The sequence below is a fragment of the Aspergillus ruber genome (assembly GCF_000600275.1).
Source record: "Aspergillus ruber CBS 135680 unplaced genomic scaffold scaffold00018, whole genome shotgun sequence".
Taxonomy (NCBI): domain Eukaryota; kingdom Fungi; phylum Ascomycota; class Eurotiomycetes; order Eurotiales; family Aspergillaceae; genus Aspergillus; species Aspergillus ruber.
In genome coordinates, this window is record NW_024467314.1 from 78527 (window position 1) to 101170 (window position 22644).

The 22644-nt window shown below is 50.3% G+C and overlaps 10 protein-coding genes across 10 annotated transcripts; 7 read left to right on the forward strand and 3 right to left on the reverse strand.

Annotated features, from left to right (window-relative positions):
* The first annotated feature begins 152 nt into the window (after window positions 1–152).
* On the forward strand, window positions 153–2014 carry EURHEDRAFT_413578 (inositol polyphosphate multikinase). The gene is made up of 2 exons (XM_040782202.1): window positions 153–548; window positions 627–2014. Exons 1-2 carry the CDS (start codon window positions 475–477, stop codon window positions 1786–1788), a joined length of 1236 nt encoding a protein of 411 aa, XP_040637666.1. The 5' UTR covers window positions 153–474; the 3' UTR covers window positions 1789–2014.
* A 70-nt stretch (window positions 2015–2084) lies between these two features.
* On the forward strand, window positions 2085–2623 carry EURHEDRAFT_458923 (mitochondrial 37S ribosomal protein uS19m; the record flags this gene model as incomplete). The annotated part of the gene is made up of 4 exons (XM_040784544.1): window positions 2085–2127; window positions 2186–2201; window positions 2315–2497; window positions 2581–2623. The coding sequence occupies 4 exons, from the start codon at window positions 2085–2087 to the stop codon at window positions 2621–2623; spliced, it is 285 nt and encodes a 94-aa protein (XP_040637667.1).
* A 323-nt stretch (window positions 2624–2946) lies between these two features.
* Window positions 2947–3837, reverse strand: EURHEDRAFT_516256 (putative TFIID and and SAGA complex TAF10 subunit; the record flags this gene model as incomplete). The annotated part of the gene is made up of 2 exons (XM_040786459.1): window positions 2947–3396; window positions 3454–3837. The coding sequence occupies 2 exons, from the start codon at window positions 3835–3837 to the stop codon at window positions 2947–2949; spliced, it is 834 nt and encodes a 277-aa protein (XP_040637668.1).
* Window positions 3838–4078: 241 nt separating this feature from the next.
* On the reverse strand, window positions 4079–7081 carry EURHEDRAFT_413580 (putative MYB DNA binding protein (Tbf1)). Its single transcript, XM_040782203.1, has 4 exons — window positions 6899–7081; window positions 6287–6756; window positions 5572–6225; window positions 4079–5511 (listed from the first exon to the last, which is right to left on the reverse strand). The coding sequence occupies exons 1-4, from the start codon at window positions 6987–6989 to the stop codon at window positions 4261–4263; spliced, it is 2466 nt and encodes an 821-aa protein (XP_040637669.1). The 5' UTR covers window positions 6990–7081; the 3' UTR covers window positions 4079–4260.
* A 1023-nt stretch (window positions 7082–8104) lies between these two features.
* On the forward strand, window positions 8105–9877 carry EURHEDRAFT_378618 (uncharacterized protein; the record flags this gene model as incomplete). Its single annotated transcript, XM_040779092.1, has 1 exon — window positions 8105–9877. One exon carries the CDS (start codon window positions 8105–8107, stop codon window positions 9875–9877), a length of 1773 nt encoding a protein of 590 aa, XP_040637670.1.
* Window positions 9878–10252: 375 nt separating this feature from the next.
* On the forward strand, window positions 10253–12971 carry EURHEDRAFT_458637 (uncharacterized protein; the record flags this gene model as incomplete). The annotated part of the gene is made up of 3 exons (XM_040784522.1): window positions 10253–10319; window positions 10366–12406; window positions 12572–12971. The coding sequence occupies 3 exons, from the start codon at window positions 10253–10255 to the stop codon at window positions 12969–12971; spliced, it is 2508 nt and encodes an 835-aa protein (XP_040637671.1).
* Window positions 12972–15445: 2474 nt separating this feature from the next.
* Window positions 15446–18089, forward strand: EURHEDRAFT_481226 (putative serine/threonine protein kinase (Nrc-2)). Its single transcript, XM_040785501.1, has 4 exons — window positions 15446–16454; window positions 16517–16816; window positions 16867–17248; window positions 17309–18089. The coding sequence occupies exons 1-4, from the start codon at window positions 15554–15556 to the stop codon at window positions 17655–17657; spliced, it is 1932 nt and encodes a 643-aa protein (XP_040637672.1). The 5' UTR covers window positions 15446–15553; the 3' UTR covers window positions 17658–18089.
* Window positions 18090–18365: 276 nt separating this feature from the next.
* Window positions 18366–18754, forward strand: EURHEDRAFT_443863 (DASH complex subunit DAD3 family protein; the record flags this gene model as incomplete). Its single annotated transcript, XM_040783487.1, has 2 exons — window positions 18366–18494; window positions 18557–18754. Coding segments are annotated over 2 exons (327 nt in total), but the record flags the coding sequence as incomplete, so codon positions are not given.
* A 423-nt stretch (window positions 18755–19177) lies between these two features.
* Window positions 19178–20602, reverse strand: EURHEDRAFT_403700 (mitochondrial 37S ribosomal protein uS5m; the record flags this gene model as incomplete). Its single annotated transcript, XM_040780243.1, has 2 exons — window positions 19178–19401; window positions 19453–20602. The coding sequence occupies 2 exons, from the start codon at window positions 20600–20602 to the stop codon at window positions 19178–19180; spliced, it is 1374 nt and encodes a 457-aa protein (XP_040637674.1).
* A 367-nt stretch (window positions 20603–20969) lies between these two features.
* On the forward strand, window positions 20970–22589 carry EURHEDRAFT_458619 (tRNA (uracil(54)-C(5))-methyltransferase; the record flags this gene model as incomplete). The annotated part of the gene is made up of 1 exon (XM_040784519.1): window positions 20970–22589. One exon carries the CDS (start codon window positions 20970–20972, stop codon window positions 22587–22589), a length of 1620 nt encoding a protein of 539 aa, XP_040637675.1.
* Between the last annotated feature and the right edge of the window lie 55 nt (window positions 22590–22644).

A 22644-nucleotide genomic window follows, 5' to 3' on the forward strand; every position in this document is an offset into this window, starting at 1 on the left:
TTCTGCGATCTAGTTAGTGTTATTGACCAATCTCCAATGTTCTATTCTTCTAAGTGAGCCTAAATTTTTACGTTAATTGGCACGATAATCATTGATAAGTTTGCCTGTATGCCTCAATCTCGTCCCGCCAGTACCATCAACAAGTAAACAACCTCAATTCCACCAGTTATTTCCTCTACATAGTACTTCCTACCCATCATAACGTTTCCTTCTCAACTGCTGTCTGTCTGTCCGGTGTATTACCGAACACTCCTCTGCGGGCATTTATCTGAATCGCTTACTACTGATCGCCGTCGACCATCGCGTGCACGTCAGCTGAATGTGGTAACTGATATCCCAGCGGCTCAGCTAAATCCGTGAGATTCGTTTGTTTATTTATTCGGCTTATTTATTCGGCTTATTTATCCGACTTTTATTTATATTCCTAATAGTTCAAAATCCTTGCGCAAAGAAAAGCAAAGAAAAGCAAACAAAATGCCATCGCCATCGAAATCGGAAACTCTCGAGCACGACAACTTTGTCGCTTTTGACCACGCCGCTGCTGGACAGTAAGTCGAGACTTTTTCCCCATGGACTAGATGGAATTCATGAGTTTAAGGATATTTCGCATCCTAACATCATCGCAGTGACGGCGTTCGCTGCACCCTCTCTGGCTCCCTAATCGCAAAGCCTTGCACCTCCGCAGAAGTCGAGTTTTACGAATCCTGCGCCCTCCATCCTCTATTCCGGGAGCTCATCCCTACCTACATCGGTACCCTCTCGTCTGCAGACGATCAGCAACAGCAACAACAACAACAACCGTCCCTCGCAGTCCCCGCCGCCGCCGACACCCCGCTGTCCGACTCGACAGGCACACCTACAGAAAAGCCAGCCTCCCCCTTCGGGCAAAAAATAGATACCGAACTGTCGGTTGTACTGGAGAATGTAGCCGCTGGATTCAAGAGACCAAATGTCCTGGATGTCAAGCTGGGAGCGCGGCTGTGGGCAGATGATGCCCGGCCGGAGAAGCGTGCGAAGCTGGACGCTGTCTCGCAGGAGACTACTAGCTCGAGTCTTGGATTCCGGATCTGCGGTATGAAAGTATATACCGGTGAGAATGGGGAGAGCGACGAAGGTGTTCTCACCAATCCGTACGATGCGAAGCATGAAGGGAAGGAGGGGGAGAAGGGCGAGGTAGTTGAGAAGGATGGCTTCAAGCGTTACGATAAATGGTATGGAAGGTCGTTTAATGAGGGGAATGTCAAGGAAGGCTTTGAGGCCTTTTTTGCTGGTGCGAAGCTGGGCGGCGTGGACCGTTCGAAGCTCATTGCGAGACGGGCCATTGAAGAGTTGAAGCGTGTGCAGCAGGCGCTTGAGATGGAAGAGAGTAGGATGTACTCCGCTAGCGTCTTGATTGTCTACGAAGGTGACCCAGAAGCGTTGGAGCACGCGCTTGAGGAGGAAAAGAAGGCCTTGGACAAGCCGCCAACGCAGGATGACAAAGAGGAAGATGAAGACGAAGAAGTGAGCCTAGAAGAGTTCCAGCAGGACGGATCCCTGCAACTGGTTGATATCAACAACCTGGGGCAAGCCGGAATTTCCCAGCAAGCCATCAACATCCCCATCGATCCCAGCACTGTTGCAGGCCTCGGTGACGAGGGTGACGACGAAGAGGATGCCCCGAAGGTTCATGATCTTCGCTTGATCGACTTTGCCCACGCCCAATGGACTCCAGGCCAGGGGCCTGACGAGAACTCACTTCGGGGTGTACGTAATTTGATCAAGATTCTCGATGATATTGTTGAATGAGGCATCATCTCGTCTTTTACGATTGGTTTTGAACGGTGTGAATAGTCGCTGGCGGCTTGTACACGATTTACGATAGCCATCTAGCGTTCGATGTTATTATATAAAGCATTGGATATGAACGAGAGCGCAATACATTCTTTCATTATATTAGTTTTGAAAAACTCCCAGTGACCGCCATGCTCTTGTGCACACAACTATGTAGTGCTTACATAATCCGGAACAATTTGGACAAAAGATCGATATCGCAAACACTCCGCAGACAACATTTGAAGCATAGACGGTGCCTCATTGCCAAAATGTTTCCTACTCGCGCTCTCTTTGCGCGGTCTGTCTGGAAGGGTTGGTTTCATTTACTGCAATAATTGACGTCGGAGCACAATGCTAACCCAACTTACAGGCCCGAATATTGTCCCGTACGTCCATTCCACACCTACCTGCATTCCCAATGCCACGAGAAATCCTCCCAAATAAACGAACGATCTGAATGACCATAGATCACATATACTAACCATTACGGAAAAAATAGCCTCCCTCTCCCCCGCCAAGTTCCCCCACCACCAAACCACCCCCCAATTAAGACGCAAAAGCGCGCCGCAACTATCCTCCCGAACTTCGTGGGTTTGAGATTCGCCGTGCATAATGGGAAGACATACCATGAGGTCGTGATTAGTGAGGAGATGGTTGGGAGGAAGTTGGGGGAGTATGTTCCGTATGTATACCTTTTTCTGGATTGGATTGGATTGGATTGGATATGGGGGGATGGGGAAGGAAGAGAGAGCTGACTGGTTATAGCACGCGGAAGAGGTTTACGTATAAGTTGTCGAAGAACAAATAGTGGTTTTGCTGTTTGGCTTGGTACAATTTGGGCGGAAGACTGCTCGTCCGAGGGCCGTGGATGCATTGTGTTTCTGGCGTTGACACGAATATATATCTATTCCATGTGTCTATGTAAAATTATGGGAGTTTTTATGGGATTGTCACTTGTATTGCATTCTGGGCCTACTTTCTATGAACCTCTTAAACGCCACCATTATTGCAGTATTTGATGCAGGTATCTTTTGTCCTTAACCGTATATACGCCAAAGAAATCCCCAAGCATAGAGCAAAAGAAGACAGACACAACCATTCGCTTGCTCGCAAGCTCACAAGCTCACGAAACTACCGATAAAACTCCCCCCTCTTAACACTAACCCCATACTCCCCGACCGCCATCCCCAAATCCTCCATCGTAAGCACCGTCCGTCCCTGCCCAGAACCTCCACTCCCACCACCCCCAAAACCAGGCCTCTGAATCCCCAAATGCGTCCCTGCCTTCCCCTTCCCTGACTCCCCCGACACACCAACACCACCGCCCGCAGCACCGGCTCCTGCAGCCCCAGGGACCAGACCTGAGGCCGCGTTCAGACTGCCCATCGGGTTGCTCGCGGACGAGCTGTTGGAGGCGCGGATGCGGGCGTATTGGTAGGAGTCTGCGGCGATGTCGGCGATGAATTTCTGGGCAGCGAGGGAGAGGAGTCGTGCGAGATGCGGCGGTGTTTGGTTGGGGCCGTGGCCCGGGGGTGGGAGGCCGGCGAGGGTGAGGTAGTGTGCTGTTACGGCGTCGGGGATCTTTCGTCATTAGCTACCACTATCACAACAAAGGGTAAAAAGGGGAAGGGGACGTACAATAGGCGCATATTCATCCATCTTCCCCAAAAACTCCCTTAAGCTAGTTTCCTTCTTCGACGGCGCCGCAGCTGCAGCAAGCGCATCAACCGACGTTGGAACAGCATCCTCCAACGGATTCCCTAGTCCTTCCCCATTTGCACCAGTGCCAGCTGTATTTTCACCGTTGTTCATATCGATATCTTCCTGGTCGATCGGGACGTCCAGATCCGGGTTGTTCGCGTCGGGCTCCTGCTTCACTGCCGTTTCTGTCTGCGCTTGTGCTTGTGTTTCAGGCTGTCCCTGTGCGTGTGTTTGTTGCTGGTCTTGCGATCCGGTTGTTTGCGATGGCGGCTGCGAGGATGACGCCCGCGGCTGCACGGGAGATTGTTGTTGGTCGGCCATGGTGAGTGAGTGGCCAGTTAGGAGTGGTGAAAATTGCGATAGTGTGGTGACACGGCGGGGATGGGGGAACAAGGAGTATCCCTGTTGATTTTTTGGGCAGATAAATGTGGTTTGTGTGGTTTTTGTGTTGTGGTTGACGGGGAGTATGAAGATGGAGTCGGGCGTGATGCCAAAGAGCGGAGAATTGCTGCTTTCGGACCGGATGCTCGATTAGAGTAGACTGTGACTACATAGTACGTATTCACTCGATTAGCGCCTGAATCAATTCGCTGTAATTATGATAATTACATGCCATTCTGATCATTCAGATGATGTAGATATTTTTACAATAGTAAATAAAGAAATCAACGCTCCTGAACCAAATTCAAGCAAACAGCTAATAAACGCACGAACCCCTAAACACATACCCAATTAACCTATACCCTACTGTCCCATATGCATGCCCGAGTTAAGTTGATCCTGATGTTGATGGTGTTGAGGTTGCCCAAATGACTCCCCATGCACCTCCTGACCCAGAGTCTGCATGAGATTCTGTTCGGCGGTCTGGTCAAACTGGTTGTCATGATGGCTTGGAGGAAGAGGAGACGCAGACATCGTCGATTCGTGGCCATGGCTCATGGCAACAGGTTGGGAGTGTGCGCCTGCGAGGGCCATCATTCCCTTGATTCCTTCGACGTGCGCTTTGTCCTCTTCGCCCTGCTTCTTTTGTCGCTCCCGTGCTTCGCGCTTGGCTGCCTGAGCGGGTGCGCGAGTCTTCAGCTCACCAGTCACGAACTTGAGGTAGTACGGCACTTCGATACCGCTCTTCAGGAAGAACAGTTTGAGGTTACGGGCTTTGTCCTTGAGTTGGACCTGGTTGCGGTCTTTCAGCGCTTCGCTGATAGTACCTCCAGGCCCGAACATGGCAAGAATCTGGCTCCAGTGTGGTCCCTTTACCCGATCTAGACCAGCCATCAGGGCATTCTCTTCCTCAGTCGTCCATGGCCGCCGTTGGCTTGGCAAGCCAGATTTGCGGCTGCTTGGTGATGACTTTGCCGATGCGGCCATGCGAGCACGCTCGTACAGTACCTGCGTAGGTTGGGATTGAGAGTAGTGAGGGATCCCAGGCATGTAGCCATGATTAGCAGGCGCGCCAGGACCAGGGGTTGGCCGGCCGGGCATGGGTGCACCGTGGTTGTAGTGCTGAAAATTGGCTTGAAGAGGGCTTTGTTGGAAAGTCAGTTGCCCTGGGGGTTGCTGCTGCTGCTGCTGCTGTTGTGGCTGGTATCCCTGCGGAGCTGGACTCTGTGAATAGGTATGCTGAGGTGGCGGCATAGAATAATTAGGAGGTTGCTGCTGAGGCTGGCTCTGCTGTGGCGGGTGATATGGCTGGGGTTGTTGGCCCGGCTGTGGGGGTTGTGGCTGTGGTGGTGCTTGCGGTTGCGCTGGTGGTTGTGGCGGTTGCTGCTGTTGCTGCTGGGACTGTTGTTGGGAGCGTCTCAGTCCATGACCTTGCAAAGCGATCTGGGCCGCACGAGCGGCACGAGCAACAAGGTCACCATGCATGTTCTTGTCGACAGGAACGTCTGGCGGCTGTGGAGCAACAGAAAACTGGCTCTGAAGAGGAGCACCCTGGTTCTCTTGTGCGTCTCCGCTCGACTGGGACGGCTGTCGTCCCTTGGTTGCTTTTTTAGTCTGTGTCTGAGAATTAGAACGAACCATGTAAACAGTCACGGCGATGAAGGTAATACAAACCTGCTGGTGGCTTATGGAATCAAAGTTCTTGGTAACATAAGAGCTCAAGTCCCGTAGGAAATCCTCCCAGTGATACTTGTCCGGTAAAGCTTTGAGCGCTTCTTCATTGTTGATATCGGCAAGAAGGATATCACGACGAGATGCTGCCCGCTTCGCAAAGTCCGCTTCGCTTGGAGCCAATGTGCGACTCGCAGTGTGTCTCTGCATCAGACGCTGCTCGAGGTCTTCGGGAAACAAATCAAATAGGATTTCAGTTCTTGTTCTTTCATTACTGTTCATTGAGGCAATGAACGCCTGGGTCTTGAGTTCAAGGAACAACGCGCCTTGGACCTTAAGCAGGCGGCCACCTTCTGGAACAAAAACTTCAATGAAGTTTTCATTCAACTCGGAAAAGCCAATCTCCTGGGTGCCGAAGATACTCGACACGAACGAGGCCAAGTTCGCTTTTCGAATGACGTCGACTTGGGCGGGCTCTGTAAGTTCAAGGTCGATAGGCGAAAGGAAGGACTTCTTGGTCGAGTAAACCTTCTTTGTGTGGTCAAACAGGGAACGCATGGTCGCATAGGCTTGTCCATTCTCGGATTCGGGTTCGGAAACGAGGGAGGTAATGTCTTGATAGGAAGACTTGGCAAGCAGAGATAGGATTTGCGTGGACTGAAACAGAGTCGCGTAAGCATTCGGTGATGGGAATAGATTTTAGATTACATGGCCTTACCAAATTGTCCAGGATAGGGAGACTCTGGATCTTGAGGTGAGAGTTTGCCTTGACAAACACCACGCCCTTGGGAGCCTCCTGGTTCGACATGTCCTCGCCCAGCTGCTGCTCTCCCATTGCACACTGTTCTTCGACCCGTTCGGCATGATTCATGATGCTTGAAATCACTGTAGCCATATCCGAATCAATGTCAGTGCCCGTACCAGGAGCTGTGGCGCTCTCTGCAGAGTTCTCACTCTGGCTGGGGCCATTCTCGGCCGGACGTTCATTCGGGTCAACCATGCCCGCACCCAACGCCGAGGCTAACTCCTCCTCAATTTGATTCCCTGCTGTGTCGTGTGGCAGTCGAGTTGGTTGTGTTGAAAATGGCGTCTCGTCATCTTCAGGTTCGATCTTGCGCTTCTTCGACGCGCGAGGGGAGATTGATCCGTGTTCATCGTTTTCGAGGGGGTGGGGTTGTTTCAAGTCGGCTACACGCGTAGAAAGGTGCGTAGAAAACGTCAGTAACTATATCAGGATCGATACACACAATTGATATCCTCTATCTAGTTGAATTCTCCGTTCGAAGTAGATCTGGGCGTGGCTAGGGGGCAGCGACAGGACACGACTCACATTTGTCATCAACGGGGGCAGAAGGCGATGGAGGCACATCGGAAGGGTCTTGACCATCAATAGATGGCCTTGCACCTCGAGTATTCACCATTGTAGGCGAATCAAGATGGAAAGAGTTGGGATCTTGCCTTCCAAGAGCAGAAATGAGGGCTTAGGGGTAGGGCGGGAGCGTAGGGCTTTTTTAGGGGAAAGGAGAGAAGTTGAAGCGCGTTGCGGAGAAGGTGGAAGAATTTTCGCCGGCGGTCGGAAAATGCCGGAATCGGTCACCACTCTATACACAGCAATGCTCTGAATAATTCTGCATTGACTCTACTCTTCCTTTACAATATGGAGGAGTAATAATTTAGAATGCAATTGTATTGAATTTTTGCCCTGCACCGAGTAGTAGGCGAGTCAGTGTTATGTTTGAATGGTCCCTTGCTGCCTGAGGCAGTATTTGGGGATATGTTTTCCGACGTCATTTTCCACTATCATGCCAGTACGGTCCTCTATGCAGTACCTTTTTGGTACGACATGTTCTGGATTTCTCTGATTTATAGGTGCTCATATAACCATCACAATTGCAGCCCAATGGCAACCTTTTCTTAGCAAGTGCCAGATGGTTGCACTGCTTATTTCATGCGTCATAGATTACCTTGCCTTGTACACTCGCCATTGCAACAGTTTGACGTGCTCTATCTGCTTGTACCTTTAAGAAACCCATGGATAATGTCGGAGAAGAAGAGGAGAGGGAAAGCTTCAGATAACGGAATTGAACGACAATTTATTACTCTTCATATGAAAAGTCTACATCCCTCCATTGATGCTAATACAACTGCCCCAGGAATAGCTGAACCGACCATCAAAAGCATACAGACACGAATATGTCTGTTTTTATTCATAGCATGCAGGCCACTGATACACTGGTACTCGTGTCGTCACATCAACCATGTTTGTCCAAAACCTAATGATGCCGCAAGAGCCTAGACGTCTGGGACACACCTGGAAACATGGCCGTTTTCAGTGACTTTTAAGGTTGGCCCCGGAGCTCACGGTTTGGCGGCTCTCGGGTATATATTGGCACCATGTCTTGCGCGACTCGCCCTTGTGCCTCGTCCAAGTGGCTGTCCAGCCTATGCAAGCTCCTTTCAGGGCAATCCTTGTCTTTCAATTGCAATCTTGGCGCTGGAGTACGTCAATAATTGAAACACAATTGTTGGGCTCAATATGTTTCCTGTTAAGTGTTGGTCTTTGGCTCTTGCCGTGACATTGCAAGCAGCTACTTCGGTCTCCGCCCAAGGATTGTCCGAGAAAGTCTGGGCAGTCTTCGCATACACTCTTCATGGGGACAGTGTTCCAACAGCCCTCCCCCGTCCACAGACTTTGAGCCCGTACGGTGCCAACGAGCTCTACACAGCAGGTTCTTCCTTCCGAGACCGATATGTTGCTGTGCATTTCGACGATTCTGCTGAGAAACTAAGGATCCAGAATTTGTCTCCATACGTGCTAGACTCAGAGGAAGTGATTGTTCTTTCAAGCACCGAACAATCGGATGTGGGCTCTGCCCAAGCTTTTATGCAGGGGCTCTATCCTCCTCTGAAACGGGCTGGCAACTTGATGTATTCCGACTCGTCATCTGTGTTAGCCAATGGCTCCATAATTACCGCACCCTTTGAAGGGTACCAGTACCCGCAAATCCTAGCCCCCAGCTCGGACGACCCTCAGTCACTTGTGGTAGCCGGGCATGATCAATGCCGGGGACACGAAGTCGCGAGTTCCGAATATCAATCTAGCAACGAGTTCCAGCAAATCACACAAGAAACGGAGGCGTTTTACATCGGCCTTTACGACCAAGCATTGTCCGGTGTCTACTACCGCTCTTCTGTCACGTACAAGAATGCCTGCGACATCGCGGAGTACTTGGAATACGAATTGATACACAACGGAACTTTGATGCACGTATTGAGTATGGAAGACATCAAACATGCACGTTTGCTGGCCGACCAATACCTCTGGGCGACAAATGGAAGGAGGTATACTTGGAATCCCCTGTTGTCTAGTTTCACTGATGGTGCTATTCACACCATTGCCGGACGAACTCTAGCGTCACGTATTTTGGAAGCCTTTGGAACTAATGTCCAATATCGGGGAACCAACGAGAAAATGACACTTGCATTTGGCGGTCCTGAGCCTGCCATAGCTCTCGCATCGCTTACAAAACTTTCGTCTAGGTATGATGGTTTCTATCCACGCCCGTCACTTGGTGGTTCGATGGTATTCGAGCTCTATAGTCGGGAAACCGAAGACAACCCGACCTATCCAGATCCTTCCGAGCTTTACGTTCGGTTCGTGCTCCACAATGGAACCGATACTTCCACCAGATTCACTACATATCCTCTCTTCGGATATGGACCCAGCAATATCGAGATGCCGTACAGTGAATTTCAAGCGGAAATGGAACAGATTGCCACCCGATCAACTCGGGAGTGGTGCCATGAGTGTGGTTCGTCAGCCGTGTTCTGCTCTGGTGTCCTGAGCAGGAACAGAGAACCGACAAACAATGACGACTCTATGGATCCAGTAGTTGCTGGTGTCATAGGGGCAGTGGTGACTATTGTCATCTTTGCTTCGATTGGTAGCGTTTTCGGTCTGCTTACTGCCCTCCGGAATCGCAAATTACGCCAAGGGAACCAGGGAGGGTTTAAAGGAGATCGGAAGATGGCAGGCGATGCCGATATTACGTTCAAAAACCCTTCATGGGGCGATGCCTATACAGCTGGAAAGCAGAAGTCGGGCGACGATATGAGCGGGGCGGTCGTGGTTAGAGGGCAAGAACGTTCGGGCAGTTGGGAGATGACAGAGCCTAAGGAGCGTAACGGAAATAGTCCTACGGTGACTGGAGAATCTATGCGCTCGCCTTTCGATGACGACAATGAAAATGACGAGGAGTATCTTGTTCACAGTGCTGTTGAGCCGGCTAAAGTGCGCGAAGCCGTTTAGTATAGCTCGAACTAGATACGTTGCCCTAGGTTTTTGACATTCTAATTGATTTGGTATTTGTATGCGATTTTTACTATTAGCCTTATTTCTCATATTGTAATAATATAATTTTTTTTAGGGGGGAAGTGGTATCAATCTCGGTATACCTCCTCAGTTCCTTCCATCACTTACGCTGAGCGCAGACGGTGCCTTCCCAATCCAGGTGGACCACAACAAACCTTCCACCTTTTCGTCCCATCTCCCACTTACTCCCTCCCGCTCCTTTCACTCCTCCGCTTCTTCAATTCTCTTTCTTCCGTTCCAGCTCGCAGTATTCCAATGCATTTTTGATGCTCTGACCCAGTACGTTTTTTTCACTTCCAGTTTCCTCGCCCAATGAAGTACGACATCCCGACCCTCCTGGCTCTCAGCCGGAACGCTCGCATAGATGTTGAGAAGTTCAGTTCCCAAGCAGCTAGCAGTGAGACTCTCCCCTGAGCGATTATAAGTCTCGCGGCAACTAATTCCTCTCCCTACGTACACAGACAACCTGATCCGCCGGCGCAAAGCGAGCTCGAATGTCTTGACTGAAATCTCGGTCAACCATTCGAGAGACGCATCCAACCACTCCTTGCAGTTTGAGAAACCTCGCACAGGTTCGGGTACCCAGCTAAGACGCCCTTCTCGCCAACCTCACGATCCACCACAAGGAGTTATTACTCAGTCCGATCACGGTTTTACCCGGTTTCTGAAGGAGCACTCCTCCCCCAAGCACCAGCGCGTCACAGCCGGAGGTCGAATCGTACCGATGGATTCTCTCGGTCCTGCTCCAAAGATGCAACTGCCGGTGGACCAACAGGGCGTCTCGGCTACCCTGTTTCAGAACGAAGCGACAACCAAGGAGCCAGAGAAGAACCCTAACCCAACCACGGATCTAAATTCCAACGTCAGCAACTCTTCGACACTATTCTCAATTTCTGGAGGCATTTTCCCAGAGCATACAAAGTTATTCAGTGGAAGTGGCACTTTGGCTTCGCAGTTTCAGCTTCCGGGTCTTTTTCCAAGCATAACGCCGGGCCCTGTCACGCCTGCAATGCTCCTACAGCCCAATATGTCTTTGCCGTCGGGCGGACAGCATTTTGTTCATCCAGAGAACCAGTCTTCAGACTGTTTCTCTCTCTTTCCAAACTGCAGTCCATATGGGTTGGGAGCAGAGCAGACCAGTTGGTTTCCGAGTGCAAACCAAGGCTTGAACTATCATGGCTCCTCCATTCCCTTCATGCCAGCGGCAAGTCAGCCTAACTCGTCAAACTCGGGGTCTTCATCGGAATTCTCAACAGGCAGTGGCCTTAGCAACGCTACTACTGCGTTCAGTACAATCTCGACTGGTCTCGATCCTTTTTACCAGACCACTGGATTGTTCTTTGGGCCACCATTTGCTGCACCTCAGACATCAGCATTTAAGCAGCCTTTAAATGTCCCCAACGTCGCCCCAGGAGTACCACATGGAAAATCGTTGCAAGAGGCCACCAAAGAGCATGTATCTCTTTCCGCAGAGCTTTCTCGTCTCGACAGATACATGGCCATGCACACTTGGGATCTGGACCCTAACCAGAAGCAACTGTTGGTTGAACAGCGCATTAAGCTGGTTCGGGACCTGGATGCTGTGCGGACGTACAAGGAGCAACTGGAGTCAATATATGGGCCGATGAAGTCGAGCATGGCAAAGGCACCACATGTATCCCCGTCTGACGCACGAATTCACTCCAGTCGTTGTAATTCGGGAAATGTTGCAAATGGTAGCACTGCATTACCGAATCGTGCTTCCGGTCCTACCGGCCACCCTGTTCCGTCAACACAAGGAGCTACCAAGTCTAGAAACACATCCTCGACAGTCCCATCGGTTGACCAACAATCCAGACCAGCATCCCAACGACAAAAGAAGGAGAACAAGAATTCGCTCGAAGTCAAGAAGCGTACTTCGACAAAGAAAGATTCCTCGTACGAAGCCAAACTGCAGAGTCGCCCTAAGGGAGCGAGTATCAATCAGAAATTCGGGCAGCAGGAGACACAGACCAAGCCAGCCTATCAAAACGACGTGCCTACACTCCTTGGCAATACTGATGGATGGACTACACCTACTAGATCAGCACCCCCGGAGATTCGCACGGTCTATCGCAAAATCGAGGAAGCCACCAAGCGCGGTGCCCCATTGGACGGATTGCTCCAAGAACTTGCTGCAGTCACCGCGCACCTTGTGAAAAAAGCCAGCGAAGAGAGCGACGGATCGCCTCGCCCGAAGCTGAAGAGGATGCAAAGAGAAAGTTCACAGGGCCAGACCGAAGGTGAAGCAGACACAGCAAGAGTCTTCCCTCAAGCTACCGGGGGAGGTGAACGACCAACAAGACTTGCGGCAAGGAGACAATGGGCATCGGAGGAACAGCCTCGGGCATCTGCGAAGGTTATAATCACATACGAGACGGAAGACGATGGGGCATCATGGTCGTCCTATTCCACGACTGATTCATGGGCTACCATGCAAGAAGGAGAGTGAGTTGATCCCCCTATTTGGAGCTCACCCTCGACTCCGTGGAAAACTACTAACGGATACAGTAAACGATGGGTCGAGAGACAATTACTAGGAGATAGGAGCCGTGAAACTAGGTGAGACATTCCTCCGCCTCTTCCTCGATATTGGACGCTAATTCCTCGCAGCAAAGGCCAAGATGCATCGAAAAGCGCCGCGAAGACTGGAGGCCAAGTGCAGAAAAAGCTCGATACTCTTGGATGGATCCAGAGTACAAGCCCCGATCGCATGGTTCCACAGCAACTTCGCCAGTCTAGCAACTCTAGTTCTGGTAACAGCAAAGCACCGAGTCACACAGAGAGCACGAAACAGAATCACCATCCGTTTCTGAAGCAGTATTTTAGCAAAGACTGTGAAGGCTTAGTCCCACAGAAGTCGGCTGCCCTGGCAACATCTCAGAATGTGAATGCCCACGCTTGTCTTCCTCAATTCGACGGTGCGGAAGACACACCGAGTGTTTTGACCTTGGGTCCGTGTTCCACGGTGCTCCGACAGTCATTCCAGCGTATCAGCGAAAACGACAGATGATCCATCCGTATCGACCTTCAACTTTATGGCAGAATTACTAGTGGCGACTTTTCCTTCGAGTTTGTGTTCTGGTACAAAAGAAGGAAGGCTCAGGACAGGCTGGTGATTGGTGTTCCCATGGTTATGAATATATCGTTGTTCGGTATTGCGCAAGAGTGTTAGTTATTACCTAGTAGCCAGTCAAGTGCTGGTTACTGGATCTGTTACATATTGTGTTTAGTGTTGAGTAGTGTTTGCAATGATATAGTTATTATCTTTTCTATCATAATCTAAGTTGTGCGGTGCCCAGTAGCAATCAGCAATCAATATTCACCAGAATAAAATCCCGTACGCCTAGACTAGTATGTGGCCGAGTGAAGGTGTACCTTCTGTGGCTTTGCGAAAATCCTGATAACAAGTCCGCATGATGGCAACAGCTGTTGGGGGATATCTGAGGATATCAAGAATGCAAGAAACAAAACCGTCTCAATGTGCACTAGCTAAGCAGCTGACCGAAACGAAGAAGCACACCCAGCTTCTCGGTGTTAAAAGAACGGATGGATCTGATATGAAACAAGCCTTTCGACACAGAATGACATCCCTACATATCGGAGCCATTATCCGATAAGCCAAGAAGCCCCGCCTAGATTATAGGGTTATATACAAATTAGGGAACTAGCTCCTCTCACGGAACGGGAATTGCTCGTTGCGATAGAAGCGACTGCTTCTGATTATGGAGCCCCACTTGCGTTATTCCATTTACTGACTCTAATTCTAGGTAGCTGTTCATAAATTATATTCCTGGAAATAACCCTTCTGTGTGTATGGAGCTGAATGATACGTGCTCCGATCTATCGGTGCTTGGTGGTCAAGAAGTAACACTCGGTCATACGAATAGTCTCTCTTTCTCAGGGACACACCCGTCGTCTGCCCTTCTCTGTGTATTGAGCAAATCGATACGTATTCGGATTAACCCGCGCTTGGTTATCAAGAAGCGACAGTAGATCATACGGGTATAGTCTCTGTTTTGACAGTATCTTGAGGAAGGCTTACATATAGGTGGGTTATTTACTTGCATCAATAAAGCGTGCTACCAGAAAAGAGAAGGGGCGAGTGTGCGCGCCTAGCGTATTCTTTACGTAGATGACGAGGTCATGCAGTACGCAACGTCCAGTCTTCCTTCCCTGGTTTCTTTGCTATGCTAACGAAATACTAGTTGCGACAGCCACTAAATGACTGGTTCTGGGAATACGCATCTATGGCTCCTGATTTGGTTGGAATTCCGCATTTGTCTGGCTGTAAAATGCGCAATGAATTATACTCCGCTACAGCTTCAAGGGAGCCCTCACAGCTTTACGTGTCTTCGGATGTAGATGTGTCCGTCTGGTTTTGCCCCATGAGCAAAAGTTTAGTCGAACATGTTTGAACGCAGCGAGTTTGGCACATTTTGTTTTGTTTTGTTTTGTTTTTTTTTTTTTTTTTTTTTTTTTTTTCAGGGATCCTTTACCGTCGCTGCATAGATTATTTTTCGCCGGAATCCTGGATCAGTTAAATGGAACCCGGAAAGCAAGTGGATGAAGTGAAAGCAATCATCCGCCTTTACAAAGAGCGAGTGTTGTAGAGAATATCTGTCCCCTTGAACCCCATAATAATACAAGGCGGGGTGATAGTTCATATGGAGTCTATAAACTATGCCGAGCCATACTGGATTGACCGAAGGCAGCGGCAAGGGCAAGGCGTGCCTGAGCCCCCGTAGGCACACCCATGGCTCCGCGAAAGACAAAATCCGGGGTGGAGGGGCGATGGCGACGCCTCCGAGAATTGATCAATCATATATCATGATATCTGTTCATCCTCCTTGTCTTTTCTGGTAGTATTCTCGCAGCATTTTGGATCTCTCCAAAGCCGCTGACTAAGCTCTCCGCGCCTCCACCCGGGCTCCAACTTCGCCATTCCGATTGTTCTGGCTTTCTGAATTCTTTCATCGTTGTGTTGTGTCTTCTGCTTTATATATCACTCCATACTCTGTGTTTCGCTCTCCACTGCAATAACAATAACAGTCACCATATATCCATGAGCACACTCTCTGTGCGCTTGTCCGGCCTCTCTCCCTCTTCAGTCGGCCGTCCCCGCGCTTTTCGGTCTGTTCGCGGCCTCCACAGCGACTGATCGATATTGATTGTTGGATCGATCCATTAGCGATAATAACACTCTTGATTGATATCTCTACCTTTTCCCTCCCTCTCTCTTTCTCAGTCTCTTCCCCTTTCTCATCCTCATCTTCTGTTTCTCCCCCGCCAGTTCTCTGCATCCGTTCGTTCATTCCTCGGTCCCTCCCCCTTGATTTAACCGGCCCTTGAACTTGTTCTTAGCCGGTTTCCTTAGTTACATATTATCTCTCATCTATCCTTTTTGCTCTGCCTTCTTTCTTTTTTTTCTTTTTTTTTTTTTTTTTTTTTTTTTTTTTTTTTTTTTTTTTTTTTTTTTTTTTTTTTTTGTTTTTGCGATATTTGCGGCGCCAGTAATCTTACCAGCCAAACACACCTTCATCCCTGTTGCTTCGGTCCGGAACTTGAGAACGTCCCTACTTCCGTTTCCCGAACATGACGCAGCTTTTCGCTTCCGGTGCTTCGTCCACCGTGTCCAACGAGAAACGCGGGAACTTCCCTAGCTTGTCTCTACCAAAGAGCAAGCATTCCAACGACCCGAGTCATTTCCCTAACAAGATCAAGAACTTTTTCCGCATCAACACTTCCGGTGGCAATTCGTCGCCGTCCGGCCAGACCACGAACAACGATCGGGATCGCGATCACCTCTCCCCCGCCGTCAAGCCCGAATCAAAATCTACTTTTAGACAGTCACGCTTCTTACCCACCATTGGTCGCAACCGGTCGACCACTGTCGCCAGTGAGGGGAATCCTCTCGACGAAGGCGTTTCTCCTACGGCTACTGCAAACCCCTACTTCGTCCACCAAGGGCAACCATCCCTGCAACATCGCAACGAAGGATCCGTTCCTTCGTCACCTCCGGATACTCCCGAATTGCAAGTAGATGGTGTGTCTGCTGAAGAGCAAGCAACGACAACGAACAAGGTGGAATTGGCCCGGAAACTTCGTCGCGTGGCCTCGGCCCCCAATGCACAAGGCCTGTTCGTCAGCGGCCAGGCCGACAACCGTCCGCAAACGGCCGAGCACGAAAAAGAACCTGTGCCCCAGCTGTCCAGTAGCGCTGTGGGTTCGCAGGTTAGCTTGACAGATGTTTCCGAGACTCAGGACTCGAGTCTCTCTGTGCCTGACCTTGGGCCGGATGGCAAGGTCCCGAGTCCCGGTCAGATTCGCAATTCGGTTGCCTTCCGTCGTACATACAGTTCAAACTCGATCAAGATCCGCAATGTCGAGGTCGGCCCTAGCAGCTTCGATAAGGTAAAGCTGATTGGTAAGGGTGACGTGGGCAAGGTGTATCTGGTTCGTGAGAAGAGGACCACCCGTCTTTATGCCATGAAGGGTGAGTAGTCCCACAGCTTTGACTTCAGGTTTCGCAAGATTCGGTCTGCTGACAGCTCCTAGTTTTGAGCAAGAAGGAAATGATCAAGCGTAATAAGATCAAGCGCGCTCTCGCTGAACAAGAAATCCTTGCGACTAGCAACCATCCGTTCATTGTTACACTTTACCATTCGTTCCAGTCGGAGGACTACCTCTACCTCTGTATGGAGTATTGCAGCGGCGGCGAGTTCTTCAGGGCCCTACAAACACGTCCTGGGAAATCTATCTCCGAAGATGCAGCGCGGTTTTATGCGGCAGAGGTGACTGCCGCTTTGGAGTACCTTCATCTTATGGGTTTCATTTACCGTGATCTGAAACCAGAGAGTATGTTCTGCATCTCTTTTATGGGCGATATTCATGCTGACTCGCGCTAGACATTCTTCTCCATCAATCTGGTCACATCATGCTTTCGGACTTTGACTTGTCGAAACAGTCTGGCCCTGGTGGCGCACCTACAATGATACCCGGTCGAAATGGTAACTCGATAACCTCGTTACCCACCATCGACACCAAGTCTTGCATTGCGGATTTCCGAACAAACTCGTTTGTCGGTACGGAAGAGTACATTGCCCCCGAGGTTATCAAGGGCTGTGGCCACACCAGCGCTGTCGACTGGTGGACTCTGGGCATCTTGATTTTTGAGATGTTGTATGGGACAACGCCGTTCAAGGGAAAAAATCGCAATGCCACTTTCGCCAACATTTTGCGGGATGAAGTTCAATTCCCAGAGCATACGGGAGCACAACAGATCTCCAAGTAAGTTACATTGCCTTTCTCTGTGAAACGAGGCATAAAGGCTGACGGATGTACCTCTAGCCTCTGCAAGTCCATAATCCGTAAATTGCTGATCAAAGACGAGACCAAACGTCTTGGAGCTCGGGCCGGGGCCTCGGATGTCAAGACCCATCCGTTCTTCCGCCAGACTCAATGGGCTCTTATTCGCCATATGAAGCCGCCCATGGTCCCCAACCAAGGTCGTGGTGCTGACACCGTCAACTTCCGCAACGTCAAGGAAAGTGCTAGTATGGAAATCGGTGGCCCCAGTGCTCCCTCGAAGATGAAGGGTGTCCCGATGGATTCGGGACTGGCCACGCCGAACGGGGAAGTTGCTGACCCGTTTGAAGAGTTCAACAGCGTGACTCTTCATCACGATGGGGATCCATGAGCCCGCTTCATAACAAGTTTGACGATCAAGTTTCGATGCTACCTCAAAACGTTTTATGGTTCATCAACTGGCCACCCACCTCGTCTTGCCTTGGTGCTTTTACGACTACGATGCATGAAAGATCTGTAATCGGTATATCTTTTATTACATATTATTGTTGCCGGAGTTTGGTGTGTTTTTAGAGCGTTTTCTTTCTTTCCTACTTTCTTTCAATCATCCAGAGCATGTCCCATGCCGTTCATGCTGTTGCTGTGCCATAATCGGGATTCTCGGGATTATCTCTTGTCATTAGGAAGTTAGGTGGCACCTCTTCCTATGCTTTCTTTCGATCTCTTGCAAGGAAGGCGTTATGTTTGCGATCTGGCTTGTCTTGTATTTTTCTCACCGGCGGGTGGGCTATTTGTTCTCATTTTTGGTCCCAGAATATGGGGGATGCGATATGAACAGTCCGTATAATTTTGATCTTGCTATATCTGTTTGTGCAGTTTAGATGATGCTATTATTGAATAGAATTGTATTAGTTCTATATACGTTGTGAAAAGTAATCGTAGTTGAATGTGCCAATGTCTAAGTCGCGATGTCAAAGATCCGCGATCTCCAATTCCGCACCAACAAACTTACCACCATACACCCAGGTTACCTACAACTATCCAGTCTACCCTACCTAATTCTTCCAAATAAAACACCATGGACGATTCCGAAATCCCAAGCACCCCCCTTAACCCCACCACCGAAAGCCCCTCAAACCCCCTCCTCCGCGCCTCCAACCCCCTCGTCACCGATCTCGAACAAGAAGTCCTCGACGAATACTCCCGTCTCTTAGGGAACGTCAACAAAGTGCCCCTCCCCCTTTCCCCTCCTTTCTATAGAAACACAAGCTAATGATTGTGTGGAAATAGTTATCGGATAAATTATCAGACCTCGCCGGCTCTCCCTCCTCATTGACTCTCGACGGCCTACGTCTCCTCGAACGCAAAACCGCGACAGTATGCACGTTGCTCAAAGCGAGTGTTTACAGTATTGTCCTCCAGCAGCAGATTTTTAATGAGAGTGAGGAGCAACAACAACAAGCGCAGCAGCAGGAGGAGCAACAACAGCAGCAGGAGATGGAAGGAGAGGGATTTGGGGGAGGGGGTGAGGAGGAAAGTCAATATGGGTATGGATTTCAGTATGGGGGGCAGGGGCAGTATGGTTATGAGGGGGAAAGTTTTGGGGGGTGATTTGGTTCAGAGTTGATGATATGAGATTATGTTATGGTATGGTTATGATATTGCATGGTTGGGTTGGGTTGGTAAATATATGGATTGGCGTATGGTTCGAATTTTACTAAGGAACAGAGTATCCAAATTGCATACAAGTACATGTCAAGAAAAGCGGATTATTTTATATACACCGAACAGAACAGAAACAGAAACAGCACAACATTGTCCATACTCGTACAGCCTTATCTTCTATGCGTGACAATGAATAACAAGATAGACAGGAGATATCATCGTATCCTTTTTCTTTTATGGAATTCTTCAATTCGTAATCCTCCCCGAGTAATACACCTTACGCACATCGACGAGCTTCTTGCCTCGTGCGCGGGCAATGTCTTCGGGATTGCGCTGGCTCATGAGGGCTTCGTAGGCGGCTTTGACTGTGTTCATGGGGTTTCGGGAGCGTTCAACGCGGGCGGCGAGGTCGTGGATGCCGGCGGCGCGGCACATTTCGAAGATTAGGTGTTGGCAGCGGAGACCAAAGCCTAAATTTATTAGTTTGACGACTTACGAAATTGGAACGAAAGAAAACATACCAGGTGCACGGTTCATCAACTTGAGCTCGACAGCTCCCACCTTACCCGCGACATCACCAAAGATAGTACGGTTCTCGTACCGCAAGATGGGCTGCATGTTTCTGATCGCACGGTACTTGGACTGCAATGCAGCATCGGGGGCTTCCTCAGACTTGGCTTCTCCGATACCCAACAGACCATCTCCGTTACCAGCAATGGACAAGCAGTACTGTCTCCGGACCTTACCCAGACGAGTCTGGTTGACAACCGAGTGGGCGACAAGGGTCTTGGTCCTCAACGACCTGATCTCCATCGCATCAAACCCAGTATCCTGCAAGAGCCTCTTAAGAGCATCCGTCATCTCCTCAGACTCCTTGCCCTTCTCCTCCGTCTCCTTCATCTCCTGCTGCTGCTTCTGTCCACTCAAATTCTCGCCCGGGCCGAACAGATCCGGAACCATCGCGCTGTGCGGATTCAACTCAGCCTCTTCCTTGCCCTTGGTCACCCGCAGCGTTTCCACGAATCGTACCCAGTCGCTCACAGATCCGTTCTCCGGCATCTCAGTGAAGAAACGACCAAAGTCAGCCGCGAAGTCCTCCTCCGTCTTCAATTGCGGGTTGTACTCCGAGTTGGATTCGGGTGCCCGCACGTGCTTGTCGACACCGGGCTCAATAACCGAGAAGTCGTCCACGTAGAGCAATTTCATGGGATCCCGACGCACGCCAAATTGATCTGCCATGTCGCTGGGGTCGATGGATGCCTCGCCAGCCTCAATGGCAGCGATCTGCTCAGGTGTGTACACCTTTGCCAGATGTGCCTTTTGCTCTGCTGTGTAAGGCTGGAAATTCTCTGGTTTCAGGGTCCGTACAATCTGCTCGAGTGTTTTCTTTTCCTCCTCCGGCTGGACATTGGGGTCAATTGTCACCGCGCCGGCTTCACTGGCAGCCGTCTGCTTGGGTGCTTGCTGTTGCGGTGTGTTTGACTTCTGATCCCGTTGAATTTCTTCGGGGGTTTTTATGTCTTCCGGCTTAGCATTGGGGAGGCCTGGCTTGCGGTCGTTCAGGTATGTCGGCGTGGGGTGGAATTGGCGACGAAGCACACGAGGGCCTACTGCGGAGGCTCCGCGAGAAAAGCTGCAGAATAGACATCTGGCCGGGCGAGAGAGACTCATAATTACCGGAAGGAGGTCCCTGGCCAGCAGAGGCCGAGAATAGAATTGTATAGGTAGGACTTAAAGTGGTAATAATAGAAGAGAGATGCAGTTGGCGGGAGGTGAAGATCGAGCGGAAGGGAGAAATTCTCACTTCCGCCCCGTCGGCCAATCCCCGCTCGTCTTTTTTGTTTTACATTTTGTCCGCGATTTTTCTCCAGACAAAACATCCCAATAATACAGACAGAGCTACATGTTTGGCTCGCGATCGCTCCGCCTGCAAAATTGGTCTCTGGTTTCGCGACACTGCGTCCGTTTCGCCTCTTCGAAAAACCGTTTCTTTTTCCCTAATCGTCCAATTCGCGATGCGCCAGTGCCTCCCGCTATAATGCAGCAGAACAACACTCCCAGACCGGCCAACGGCGATGCCAAGCGTCGGAGAAAGGCCAAGGATGAGGGCAGCGGCAAGCCTAATGGATTCGACGATGTTATGCAGATTGACATCGACCGGTTGATCCGCCAGAATCAGCAAGAAGCCAACGGCGAGACCCAGCCCGAGCAAGTTGTGCTCCCAGAACGGTTTAGCGAGATCGAAGTGGATATCTCCGAGTTGTCATCAACGGGTGATGGTTTGGGCTTGTCGCAAGACGGGAGACATGTCTATGTGGTTCCGTTCACTGTGCCGGGAGATAAGGCTTTGGTGAAGGTTGTGCGGCATCATCCACCTTTGAACTATAGCATGACGGACTTCGTCAAGGTGCTGAGCCCTGGACCGCAGCGAAACGATGCAGGGATTGGATGTAAATACTTTGGTCAGTGTTCAGGGTGTCAGTTGCAGATGCTGTCTTACGATGACCAATTGGCCCATAAGAAGCGCATCGTGGAGAAGGCCTACGCCAATTTCTCGGGGTTGATCCCGGAAATGATTCCAGCTGTTGACGAGACGTTCGGTTCTCCTTTGCAGTATGGGTACCGTACAAAGTTGACGCCGCATTTCCTGGCTCCCGGTGGCGGAAGAAGGAGGAGGGCTCCCCGTGACCAAGCAGAGCCAGTGGAGGTTCCACCCATTGGATATACGTTCAAGAACAGAAAAATGGACATGGATATCGAGGATTGCCCGCTGGGTACCGATATTGTTCGACGTGGCCTTAAGACGGAACGCAAGCGCGTGGCGGACAATATCCAGAAATACACCAAGGGTGCTACACTCTTGATGCGCGAATCCACTACTCGAATCCCCAAAGACCGCGCTGATAACGCACCGGTGGAGGAGTACGTTGAAGCCCAGCTCGACGCAAAGGGCCGCACTGCAGAGTCTGGGGACGTCATCCGCGTCGGAAAAGAGAACTACATTCAAGAGAAGCGCTGCATTACAGACCACAACGCCACCTCGATCGAGTACATCGACGACTACATCTTCACCAACAAGGCCGGTGCCTTCTTCCAGAACAACAACTCTATCCTTTCCGGCTTTACCGAATACATCCGCCAACACGCCCTCCCTCCCAGCAACGACCAAGACCCCAAGCCCATCAAATACCTCCTGGACGCTTACTCCGGCTCTGGTCTCTTCACCATCACCCTCTCCCCATTATTCAAGTCGAGTCTCGGTGTTGACGTCGATCCCCACTCCATTGCCTCTGCCCGCGACAACGCCCGTGACAACAACCTTCCCAACACCGGCTTCGCCGCCAACGACGCAGCCACCCTCTTCAAGGACGTGCCCTACCCACCCGACCAAACTCTCCTCGTCATAGATCCTCCGCGGAAAGGATGTAGCGAGGATTTCCTCAAGCAACTTCTACAATTTGGACCCCGTCGTGTCGTTTACGTTAGTTGCAATGTGCACACGCAGGCACGTGACGTTGCTGTCATGGTTAATGGAGATGCGAACTTGAATATCCGGTATGATATTGAGAGTATTCGGGGATTCGATTTCTTCCCACAGACGGGACATGTTGAAGGTGTTGCTATTTTGAATAGGGCTCAGATTAACAAGGATGTTTGAAATTTGAAGAAAAGCAATTATTATTTTGGTTATTGGACGGCGTTACGGTTATGAA

Bases quoted from the DNA above. Each gene is read 5' to 3' on its own strand.
- EURHEDRAFT_481226 (XM_040785501.1), top strand. From the start codon at position 15,554: ATGACGCAGCTTTTCGCTTCCGGTGCTTCGTCCACCGTGTCCAACGAG. The intron at 16,455-16,516 runs GTGAGTAGTCCC...GACAGCTCCTAG, and splicing joins CCGTCTTTATGCCATGAAGG to TTTTGAGCAAGAAGGAAATG. The intron at 17,249-17,308 runs GTAAGTTACATT...ATGTACCTCTAG, and splicing joins GGAGCACAACAGATCTCCAA to CCTCTGCAAGTCCATAATCC.
- EURHEDRAFT_413580 (XM_040782203.1), bottom strand. From the start codon at position 6,989: ATGGTGAATACTCGAGGTGCAAGGCCATCTATTGATGGTCAAGACCCT. The intron at 6,757-6,898 runs GTGAGTCGTGTC...CTACGCGTGTAG, and splicing joins TGCCCCCGTTGATGACAAAT to CCGACTTGAAACAACCCCAC. The intron at 5,512-5,571 runs GTTTGTATTACC...TCTCAGACACAG, and splicing joins ATTCCATAAGCCACCAGCAG to ACTAAAAAAGCAACCAAGGG.
- EURHEDRAFT_413578 (XM_040782202.1), top strand. From the start codon at position 475: ATGCCATCGCCATCGAAATCGGAAACTCTCGAGCACGACAACTTTGTC. The intron at 549-626 runs GTAAGTCGAGAC...ACATCATCGCAG, and splicing joins GACCACGCCGCTGCTGGACA to TGACGGCGTTCGCTGCACCC.